The sequence below is a fragment of the Scyliorhinus torazame genome, chromosome 2 (genome assembly GCF_047496885.1).
Source record: "Scyliorhinus torazame isolate Kashiwa2021f chromosome 2, sScyTor2.1, whole genome shotgun sequence".
Taxonomy (NCBI): domain Eukaryota; kingdom Metazoa; phylum Chordata; class Chondrichthyes; order Carcharhiniformes; family Scyliorhinidae; genus Scyliorhinus; species Scyliorhinus torazame.
The window spans coordinates 178533256-178545317 of NC_092708.1; the positions used below are offsets into that span (position 1 = coordinate 178533256).

Below are 12062 nucleotides of genomic sequence, written 5' to 3' on the forward strand. Positions count from 1 at the left end.
ACGGCCTCAAAAAATGCAATCGTGTTATTCAAAATGACATTCCCTTAACAAATCGGTGCTGTTTCTGATTCATCCATGTGTTTCTAAATAAAGATTTATTCTGCCCCTGAAATTTTTTTCCAATAATTTCCCCAGCACAAAGATGAGGCTAACTACACCCATTTTAAACAACATTAGCTGTGATGCTGTAAACGTAGCAAGCACCAGAACTGCTTTTTTACTTAATCGTTGACTTGATACTTACAGGGCATACAAGATGTGGAGAAACAAAGTGGGAAAGTATGGTGACTATGTCAGCTGGGTACGAAACAAAACTGTATTTTGTTGGAACGTGGTATTACAGTCACAAATTAAATTGAAACATTTACCTTCTAATTTACATTGCTCTGAAGGGGATGTAACAGACATTGCAATTGAGTTTGGAAGTCTAAAAGATTCAGAAGTGTTGCAGGCGAGAATGAGTAATGGTAGCTTTTATCACAGATCAAAAAATAGCTAGACATTCTCTGGGGAGATGTCCTGTTTATACAATAAACATGTGCCTCATTACAGAATCTAAGGCACATTGTATAAAGACTTCTAAGGAACTGACAATGCAGTTACTTCATATGCAAATTATTTTTTGACTCTCAAATGGGTAAAAATATCAAACCCATGAGCAGTGAAAATACCAATCAGAGCCAAAAAATAAATGTTTAAACTTTTCTTACTTAAGAAATAGGACTATAATTCAGTTGAAACCATAACTCACAATGCAGCTTTTTCAGCCATTGTGATCAGTCTGTTCTCATCAAACTGTACAATTCCTCCAGCTTGAAGCAGCTCCAGAAGGACCTACAAAGGAACCAAAACAGAAAAGCTTTTATTAGGGAAATCAGTAATAACTGCAGGTTATATCTTTGACACATTCATATGTTCCTCTATTTATCACCTGCTGTCTCTGGCTCTGCACATTTTTAATAAAAGGTTCTATGCTGAATGTTCAGCACTCTTCAAAACTGCACTGCCATACTTTAAGTGTTTAAATCTGGAGCTTCCCAATGAGGTACCCATGGCCCCTCCTCTCCTTCATCTACATGCTGCCTCTTTTATCAACTTTATCCAAAGATATGGAGCTACATGTACATTGATGGGCCCAACTCCACCACCATTTTAACCGTCCATTGTCTTATTGTTGTCAGACTGCTCAGCCCTTTGCACCTGATTTGCCATTCGATAGATCATAGCTGGTCCGATTGTGGTCACAACTCCAACTTTCCTAAAATTCAATGCTCCAGTCCGATTACGATCCCAGACAGATCCCAACAGTTTCTCAAATTTATTTAATTTGAAAGACTGTGAAGAAAGGAGACTTCACTCCAGGAGTCATTCCAGGCACAAATAGGGGTATATCAAATCAAGCTTTACTTATTTATTTTTAAATGTATTTTATTACAAAAATGTATCAAAACAAGTTACAGCAAACAAACACCCCGAGAAACATACTTCCCAGTCTATACAGATTTTTCCCTTTTTTCACCCCCCCTCCTGCCTCCCCTCCACCCCCACTCCCCGTGACAAACAGCTCATTAAACACGGTCACAAACATCCCCACCTTTCGTCAAACCCCCCTGAAGAGCCCCTTACTCATACTTTATCTTCTCTAACCGCAAGAAGTCGTACAGGTACCCAACCAAACCGGTACCCCCTGTAGCCATCTGGGATGGCCATTTACAACCAGGAACAGAGCAACTCGCAAAGCCTAGCAGGTAAAATGGACAAAGCAAGATTCAGGCAGGCTCAGAGCCTGAAACGTATATTTGCGGAGTAAGGAATCCAGACGGTATCGAAACCCCAACCAATAAGCATTTTGATGGGCCGATTAGCATTTGATGGCCCATCTTCACCAAGATAAAGGACTGGTACTCGAGCGACCGATACAGTCCCAGACATTTCGGCGACACTTCCTGTACTAGGGAAGCGTAAACAACGGGGTCAGTGACCGCTTGGGACATGCCCAGCCATCCAGACCCCCGCCCATTTATTGGTTAGGAATCGAACATAATGATCAGGGATCACCCAATTAGTGGGGTCCAAACTGAAGGACCGCCCAAAAGAGCGCGAAAACCCCCAAGTATAAGAAGAGAGTCCACCATGTGTTCGTCTTTTTTTGGACCTGGTGCCATGGCTCCGACCATCTCCAATCGCAGCACCACCAGAAGCAAGTCCAAGTTCAACGCCCGCTACCAGACGGAGGAGCCTAGCTGAGCAGCAGTAACTTCTCCAGACTCGATAGATCCAGAATCGAACAACGGCCACTGTTCCTCTGACCTAAGCCGGGTGCCTGAAGTTAAGTACAGGTTGTCTTAGTTGATAGGTGTAGTTAACTAGTAGTGTGTGTTGCATGACTAATTGTGTGTGTAAATAAAGTACCTTTGACCTTGAACTAACTAACTGGTGTTTGGTTCTTTGATCGATAGCCGGTTGAACCCTGTGGTGGTATTATTCGATACCTAGCGACTCTGAGCATTAGAATATAGATATCAAAATAAAGGAGGGCAAACTCACTGATTGCCGTAGTTAGAGCAGAGCCACACAGGAAAAGAAAGGCATCACCCCGACCGCCACTCCAGCAAAATCCGCCGCTGTGCAATCAGAGAGAGAAGGCCATGACATTGGCCTTCCTCCTCTCCATGAACTCCGGATTTTCTGAAACCCCAAATATCGCCACCAAAGGGTCTGGGTCCACTGCCTCCTCCTTCGCTATCCTGGCTAAGACCGCAAACACCCCCACCCAGAATCTTCCCAATTTTTCGCAACCCCAAAACATGTGATTCGCTGGACCCCGCCCACACCTATCACACTCATCTGCTACCCCCTGAAAGAACCCACTCATTCTCGCCTGAGTCATATGCACCCTGTGCATCACCTAAAGCTGTATCAGGCTCATCCTTGCACAAGAGGAGGCCCCGTTGACCCTTTGCTCCCCAATTACTCCATACTCCCCAATTGATCTCCCCTCCCAACTCCACTTCCCATTTCTTCTTGGTTTTCACCACTCGCTCGCCTCCCTGCTCCCCCAGCCATTTGCATATCTCCAAAATTCTTCCCTACCCTTCCACATCCGGAAGCAGCAGTCGCTCCAGCAGGATGTATCCCAGCAGCCTAGGGAACCCCCTCCAGACCTTTCGAGCAAAGTCCCTAACCTGCAGATACCTAAACTCACTCCCCCACAGCAGATCTACCCTCTACCCTAGCTCCGCCAGACTGACGAACCCTTCCTCCAAATACAGATCCCTCACCTTGACCAGCCCCACTTCCCTCCACATCCTGTATACATAATCCATCCCCCCGCCGCCGGCTAAAACCCACAATTCTCGCACAGCGGCGTTAGCACTGACATCCCTTCGACCCTAAAATGCCCCCTCAGCTGATTCCATATCTTCACCATGGACTGCACCACCAGGCTCCCTGAATGCCTACTCGGATATATTGGCAATGCTGTCGTTACCATAGCCCTTAAACTAGACCCCTTACAAGATTCCTCCTCCATCGTAACCCACTCTACGCCTTCTCCTTCCCACCACCGCCGCACCTTGTCCACATTCACCGCCAATAATAATGAAGCAGGTTCGGCAACACCAACCCCCCCTGCTGCCTCTGCCTCTGTAGCAGGGCCCTCCCCACCCTCAGCACTTTCCCCGCCCATACAAGGTCAGAAATGATCGTGTACACTTTCTGAAAAAAAACCTTTGGTATAAAGATTGAAAACAAACTTTATTATTAACACAGTCTTAAAACTAACTTTAACGTTTTAAAGAAAATGGATTATAATACCAGTTAAACAATGCTTAACAATGACAATTGAACTCTAACTCCTAACTGATACCTTTCATCTCCACTCAAGCAAAATCCACTTTTAAATACAGTTAGCCAACCCAGGAACACTTGAAATGTCTTGGATAAACTGCTTTGAGAGAGAGATCCTTCAGGAACCAGCTTGCAGATCCATGCCTGTATCAAACTACTGTTTAGACTGCTAGCCTTTTCAGGAACTCACAGGTAAAATCTTTTTAACTAAACTGCTTTGAGAGAAATTGCTAGTCTGTTCACAGTCAGATCAAAAACTGAACACTAAAACTCAACACCTGACTGCTTCAGCCCCTGGCTCTTCCCATTAACTATATTATCTTGCTAAAGCTAAACATAATGTCTCCAATTATCTACTTCTCAGGGAACCTTCTTTCGATAAACAAAATTCCATTAGCCCAATTTTTACGATGCTTCACTTATTCCTTGTAGCCAAAGTGTCTGCTGGCCTTGTAAACCAGGATTTTTAAAATACTACCTCAGCAGTCATACACACACTAACTTAGGCTCTTAACCCATCATTGCACACAATACATATGATACAATGGGCGCGATTCTCCACTCCCACGGCGGTTGGGAGAATCGCCTGGGCCGCCAAAATTTCCGGAGACGCCGGTCCGACGCTCTCCCGCGATTCTCCTAAGCGGCGGGAATGGCCCGGTCGCGTTTCGCGGGCCGGAGAATCAGCGGAGACACCGAAAATGGTGATTCTCCGGCACCCCCGCTATTCTGAGGCCCGGATGGGCCGAGCGGCCAGGCCAAAACGGCGGGTTCCCCCCGGCACCGTCCACACCTGGTCGCTGCCGTCGTGGGCGGTGCGTAAACGCTGGGGGGGGGCGGCCTGTGGGGGGGCGAGGGGGGATCCTGCACCGGGCTTCGCCTGGAATGTGGGGTGGCCCGCGATCGGTGCCCACCGATCGTCGGGCCGTCCTCTCTGAAGAAGGACCTCCTTCCTTCCGCGGCCCCGCAAGATCCGTCCCCCATCTTCTTGCGGGGCGGACTTAGAGAGGACGGCAACCACGCATGCGCGGGTTGGCCCGTTATGCGGCGCCGGCCGCGTCATCTATGTGGCGCAGCTTTTACGCGGGCGACAAGGCCTGGCGCGTGTAGATGACGTGGCCCCGATACTGGCCCATTGTCAGGGCCTGAATCGGTCGGGACCGGGGCCGTTCCGCGCCGTCGTGAACCTTGACGGCGTTCACGACGGCACGGTCACTTCAGCGTGGGAGTGGAGAATCCCGCCCAATATGTCTGAAATTCCTACATTCAAATACAGGAGATAGGCTAAGGCTGAATTAAAGACGGCAAAGAGGAAGCTTGAGGAAAGAATGGGAGGTTTGGATAACAAATAGTAAAATGTTCTTCAAATATACTAATGGTAAAAGATTAGCGAAGGATGGAGTGAAGCCCATAAGGGACAAGCAGGATAAACTGCTCACTGAAGCAGAGGGCATTGCAGTGGTACTAAATGAGTACTTTGATTCTGTCTTTACCAAATTAGAAGATGGTGACAATGGCCCAGTTGTAAATGTGGGTGTTGAGCAACTAAACAGTGTAGTGAGAGATAAAAGAGGTGCTAAATTCCAGGTAGCGAAGTCGCCAGGACCGGATGGGATGCATCCTAGATTGCTCAGCGAGGTAAGGGAGCAAATTGCAGGGCCGTTGACAGAAATTTTCCAGGCCTCTCTGAACACAGGATTAGTCCCAGGCGACTGAAGGATTGCATATGTGATGCCGTTGTTTAGGAAAGTGGCAAAAGACAACGCAGGGAACTACGGACCTGTCAGCTTGACATTAATAGTGGGGAAACTGATGGAGGCCATACTCCGGGATGAGATAAATATACATTTGGAGAAAAATAAGTTAAGACCAGAGTCAACATGGCTTTGTCAAGGGCAGGTCATATCTGACAAATTTAATTGAGTTCTTTGACAAGGTGACACAGGTAGTGGATGAAGGTAGTGCTATGGATGCTTATATTTGGACTTTCAGAAAGCATTTGATATGGTTCCACGTGGCAGGTTGGTTAGCAAATTAAAAATGTATTGGATTGATGGGTCCTTGGAAGCATGTATTGGGCAGCATGGTAGCATAGTGGTTAGCGCAATTGCTTCACAGCTCCAGGGTCCCAGGTTCGATTTCCAGCTTGGGTCACTGTCTGTGCGGAGTCTGCACGTTCTCCCCCTGTCTGCATGGGTTTCCTCCGGGTGCTCCGGTTTCCTCCCACAGTCCAAATATGTGCAGGTAAGGAAGATTGGCCATGCTAAATTGCTCTTAGTGTCCAAAATTGCCCTTAGTGTTGGGTGGGGTTACTGGGTGATGGAGGTAGGGTTGATGTGGGCTTGGGTAGGGTGCTCTTTCAAAGAGGCGGTGCAGATTTGATGGGCTGAATAGCCTCCTTCTGCACTGTAAATTCTATGACTATTAGAAATTGGCTAAGAGATAGGAAACAGAGGGTTTGTATAGATGAGCATTTCTCAGATTGGAGAGGAGTTGAAAGTGGTGTTCCCCAGGGATCAGTGTTGGGGTCCTTGCTTTTTCTGATTTATATAAATGATTTGGGTGTTGAGGGAAAAATCTCCAAATTTGCAGATCATACTAAGCTAGGGAGAATAGTGAATTATGAGGATGACGCTGAGCGACTTCGGAGGGGCATTGACAAGTCGACAAAATGGGCAGACAGCTGGCAGATGAACTTTAATGCAGCGAAATATGGGGTAATGCATTTTGGAAGTAGAAAAATGGGGAAACAATATAAGCAATGGTACAACTTTGAGGGGAGTACAGGAGCAGAGGGCCCTCATAATTCTCTGAAGGTGGCCATGCAAGTTAAAACAGTTGTTCAAAAGGCTTATAGGATTCTTGCGTTGATAAATAGAGGCATAGGGTATAAAAGCAAGGAAGTGATGTTGCACCTCCACTAATCATTGGTCAGACCACATTTGGAGTATTGTATTCAGTTCTGGGCACCGTATTTAAGGAAGGATGTTAAAGTCCTGGAGAGTACAGGGGAGATTTACTAGAATGAGAGCCATCCAGACTCAAAACATTATCTTCCTTTTCTCTCCACAGATGCTGTCAGACCTATTATTTAATTCATTTATGGGATGTGGACGTCGCTAGTTAGGCCAGCATTTATTGCCCTTCACGTGGTGGTGAGATGCCTTTTTGAACTGCTGCAGTCCTTCAGGTGTAGGTACACCCACTGTGCTGTTTGGGAGGGAGTTCCAGGATTTTGTAGTAGCGACAGTGAAGGAACACCAATATATTTCTAAGTTAGGGTAGTGAGTGACTTGGAGGGAACCTCCAGATGGTGGGGTTCCCAGGTATCTGCTGCTCTTGCCCTTCTAGATGGTAGTGGTTGTGGGTTTGGAAGGTGCTGTCTAAGGAACCTTGGTGAGTTACTGCAGTGCATCTTGTAGATGGTACACAAGGCTGCCACTGTTCGTCGGTGGATGGTGCACATCGTCCCGAATGGTGTTGAGCTTCTCGAGTGTTGGTGGAGCTGCATTCATCCACGCAAATGGAGAGTATTCCATTACACTTCTGACTTGTGCCTTGTAGATGGTTGACAGGCTTCGGGGAGTCAGGAGGTGAGTTACATGCCGTAGGATTCCTAGCCTTTGACCTGTCCTGGCAGCCTCAGTATTAATGCGGCTAGTCCAGTTCAGTTTCTGATCAATGTTAACCCCCAGGATTTTGATTGTGGGAGATTCAGCGATGGTAATGCCATTCAATGTCAAGGGGCGATAGTTAGATCCTCTCTTGTAGGAGATGGTCATTGCCTGACACTTGTGTGGCGCAAATGTAACTGGTCACTTGTCAGGACAAGCCTGGATATTGTCCAGGTCTTGCTACATTTGGACTTGGACTACTTCATTATCTGAGAAGTCTCGAATGGTGCCGAACATTGTGCAGTCATCTGCAAACATCCCCATTTCTGACCTTATAATGGAAGGCAGGTCATTGAAGCAGCTGAAGGTGGTTGGGCCGAGAACACTACCCTGAGGAACTCCTGCAGTGATGTCCTGGACTGAGTTGATTGGCCTCCGACCACCAGAACCATCTTCCTTTGTGCCAAGTGTAGCCAGTTAAAATGGCTAACTCCCGATTTAGAATGGCTAACCCCGATTTAAAACGGCGAACGGCAAAGGCTGATGGGAAAATCAGCCAACAGGACTAAAACAAGCAGCTACAGGTAGACTGTGTATTCACCTCTGGGAAGGCCAGACAGGATCGATACCAGTAACCATCAGCACAACAAAACACCAGCCATCTGCATACTAATGAGCAATCCCCGGGAACAATGTGCAACATTTTAGACACACAAAGCCAATAGTACTCAGCGCCAGCAGAAGCCTACACAAAGGGAGGTGAACGACCACCTCAAGACCGCCCATCGATCAAGGAATCGCTCCAGCATTAGAGAATATCGAACCAAGTGATTGGGACAAAGTCCAATCACTTGGAACCAGGTACAGGGTCTGCCCCGAAAGGCGGGAAGTCCCTGGGGACTATAAGAATAGAGTTCAAGTTCAAATCGACCCTTCTGCTACCCCTTCTGCCACCCTTCCGCACCCTCTGCTTCTCTTCTGGACCGGGTCACTCAGCAACGCGAACCAACCCTTGACAGTGACCGGTCCAGCCATCGCGAAACATCCAGTAAGTCTTACTTCAACGCTCGCAACGAGATAGGCGCTCCTAGCTATCAATCTGTACCAGCTTTGAATCCCGCAGGCTCAGAACCCGAACGAAAGGCCATTTGTTTCCCTGGCCTGGTGGGCCATTTCCAAGTTAAGTATTGGCCTGTTAGTTGTAGGAAGTAGCTTAGACGTAGAATTTATGCATGAGTATTGATTACTGTATATAATAAATGTGCTTTGATTTAACTTTTACTAAGCGGTGTATTGGATTATTGATCATTACTCGGACTTGAACCATGTGGCGGTATCAGAAAGATACCTGGCGACTCAAGAGCAAAGGTGATAGAACAGAGCAATTAAACTAAGGCAAAAGTTAGCAACACAAGTATGACTCCCTCCAGTGGAGAGTTTTCCTCTCGATTCCCATTGACTCCAGTTGAGCTCGAGCTCCTTGATGTCATACTCGGTCCAATGCTGCCTTGATGTCAAGGGCAGTCACTCTCACCTCTGGCATTCAGCGCTTTTGTGCATGTTTAAACAAAGGCTATAATGAGATTAGGAGCTGAGTGCCCCTGGCGGAACCCAAACTGAGCGTCCGTGAGCCTGCTGAGATTGTCCAGTATTTTCTGTTTCAGATTTCAGCATCCACAGTAAGTTGCTTTTATTTACTAGAAGGATAGCAGGAATGAGGAATTTTAGATACAAGGAAAGATTGGAGAAATTGAGCTTGTTCTCCTTGAAGCAGAGAAGATTAAGTGGTGACCTTATTCAGGTTTTCAAGATTATGGACAATTTGGACAGGGTAAAGAAGGATATTATGTTTCCACTAATTGGTAAGTCAGTGACCAGGGCGTCACAATTTAGAGCTAGGAGTGAGGTGAGGAGAAACTTCTTTACTCAGAGAGTTGTTGGGATTTGGAATGCATTGCCTGGGAGAGTGGTAGAGGTGGATTCCATAGGAGGTTTCAAAATAAAGCTGGATATATATTTGAAAATGATGAATTTAGAGGGCTAGGGAGATAAGACTGGAGAATTGGACTAGCTGGGTAGCTCTTTTGGGAGCCAGTGCCAATGCGATGGGTCAAATAGCCTCATTCTGTTCTGTAAGTTCTATTCACCACAACCCCAATGCTTTCTGGGGTGTTAATTTCACAGACTATATGGCAGAGAAACAAAGTTCTCATCATACCATAAAAGGGAGGCCTCAAATTTTTAAACTGCGCCCCATAGTTCCAGCCTCCCCCACAGGAGGGAACATCCTCCTGAAATCCACCCTAACATTTTATAATCAACACTGGGGGACCAAAGTCATCATATTTAGCACATCCCACTCCTCAGCCACTGTCTTAGATTACATAAACTGTGAGCATTGTCAGCATACTAATCCATCCTGAATTGTGTTTCCAACTCTATATCCTCTCATTCACATAGGTCGCCTACTTCCACCGCCATAACATGAACTGATTCCATCCCCGCTTCAGCCCATCTATTGTGGAAACCCTCATCTATACCTTTCTCACCTCCCAAGTTTTAACTTCTCCAATGCTCTCCTAGGTAACCACAATGTTTCCGTACTCTAATCTTCAGTTGATCAAAAATTCTGTTGGCCTTACCCTATCCACGCAGCCACCATTTCTATCCTTTGTGAACTACACTGACTGTCACTCTCATGCATCCAATTTAAAGGTCTCATCCTCAAGATCAAATCCTCCATAACTGCATCCTCTTCCTGGTTCTGCAACCTCTCCCAACATTACAATCACGCCATATGCACTCCTCCTCAGATAACCTCCTGCCATTATGAGTAACCCCTTTCCCCATCATGGCATCAGTATTAACATAGAATCATAGAATTTACATTGCAGAAGGAAGCCATTTGGCCCATCGAGTCTACACCAGCCCTTGAAAGAGCACCCAACTTAAGCCCACGCCTCTTAAGCCTTCCTCTGCTTGATTTCACATTTCCCTGAGCATTCCCGAATTTTTTAATTATTTTTTGAGATTAGATAAAGTTTTCCTCGGGAACCCACTTCAGAATTTGGCACAACTGTTCTGGTGCCTATAGTGAATGGCTGGAGTTGTCAGTTCACAGCTGCCTATATCTCCACTGAATGGATCACTGGAAAATCCTGAACCAACATTAGGATTCAGAAATCAGAACATTGGGGGCGATTCTCCGATATGGCGGCCAAGTGTTGCGCCGTCGTGAACGCCGTTGCATTTCACGACGGTGTGAACAGGGCCCGGGCACGTCCTATTCTGGCCCCCATAGGGGGCCATCACGGCGCTGGAGCGGTTCACGCCACTCCAGCTTCTGTACGCGGCGGCAAATGGGTGCCGCGCCAACCCGCGCATGCACAGTTGGGGCAGCTCAATCGTGCACATGCACAGTTGGGCCGCACCATCCTGTGCATGCACGGGGAACTTCTTACACGCGCCGGCCCCGACGCAATATGGCGTGGGTGTTCAGGGGCCGGCCGCGGCGGAATGTAGGCCCGGGGGGGGTGGGCCGATGATCGCAGGCCAGACACCTTCGGAGGCCCCCTCGGTGAAGGAGCCCGCCTCCCCCCCCCCCCCCCCCGAGCATTCCCACAGAGTTCCCGCCGGCAGCAACCAGGGGTGGACGGCACCAGCGGGACCCTGTCGTGTCAGAGCGCCCACTTGGCCCATCCAGGCTGGAGAATCGCCGCTCGCCGTTTGCGGCGATTCTCCGAGCGGCCCGGCGCGATTCACATGGCGCTGGTTTCGGGGGGGTGGGAGAATCACTTGCGGGGGCCGGGGCGGCGTGACACGATTCGCGCGGCGCCCCGCCGATTCTCCCACCCGGCGGGGGGGGGGAGAATACTGCCCAATGTGTTCTTGCACATGCACTCAAATCCTGTTAAACATCCTCATACATAAACGCCATTTTTACCTGCTGCCGCTCAGCATGTCGAGACTCATCATCAGGACTGCACAGAAATTCAAGAACCTGAATGACACAAAAACATGCATTTTTAGAAGCTGGTAAAATCTGCACTCAATGGAATAGCTGAAAAAATTATTGTAAACCTTTCTTTCCATTTTCATGAACAGAGCATCACCTCGGTTCAATAAATAAAGTCGAGAGTAATGTTTTGCTTTCACAGCGCCAAATCTCCCCTACCCAATGCCAATCGTCCATAACGGGCTTGCAAAGCTGTGTGCTCAGCAATGGAAACTAAAGTGGGAGACACAGAATATTACACATTTACACTTCCCCTTGACAACACAGCTGACCCAAATGTTGACTACCTTGCAGAAACACAGTACATATCGGTATCTCAGGGAGTTTGACAGGGTAGAAGCTAAGAGGTTGTTTTCCCTTATGGGAGAGTCCATGACCAGAGGGCATGATCTCAGAGTAAGGGGTCTCCCATTTAAGAGAGATGGGGAGGAATTTCTTCCCTCAGAGAGTAGCGAATCTATGGAATTCTTTACCGCAGAGGGCTGTAGAGGCTGGGTCATTAATTATGTTCAAGGCTGAGACAGACAGATTTTTAATCAGTCAGGGAATCAAGGATTATGAGGATAAGATGGGAAATGGGAGTT

At 47.4% G+C, this 12062-nt stretch overlaps 1 protein-coding gene across 3 annotated transcripts in view; it reads right to left on the reverse strand.

Moving 5' to 3' along the window:
- vps8 (VPS8 subunit of CORVET complex) overlaps positions 1-12062 on the reverse strand; it is a 1010867-nt gene that overhangs the window by 713449 nt on the left and 285356 nt on the right. For all 3 annotated transcript variants that reach the window (XM_072480702.1, XM_072480693.1, XM_072480711.1), the window contains exons 29-30: positions 11407-11463; positions 752-834 (exon numbers count right to left, since the gene is read on the reverse strand). In XM_072480702.1, the coding sequence (XP_072336803.1) occupies positions 752-834; positions 11407-11463 (140 nt within the window). The remainder of the gene's footprint in view (positions 1-751; positions 835-11406; positions 11464-12062) is intronic.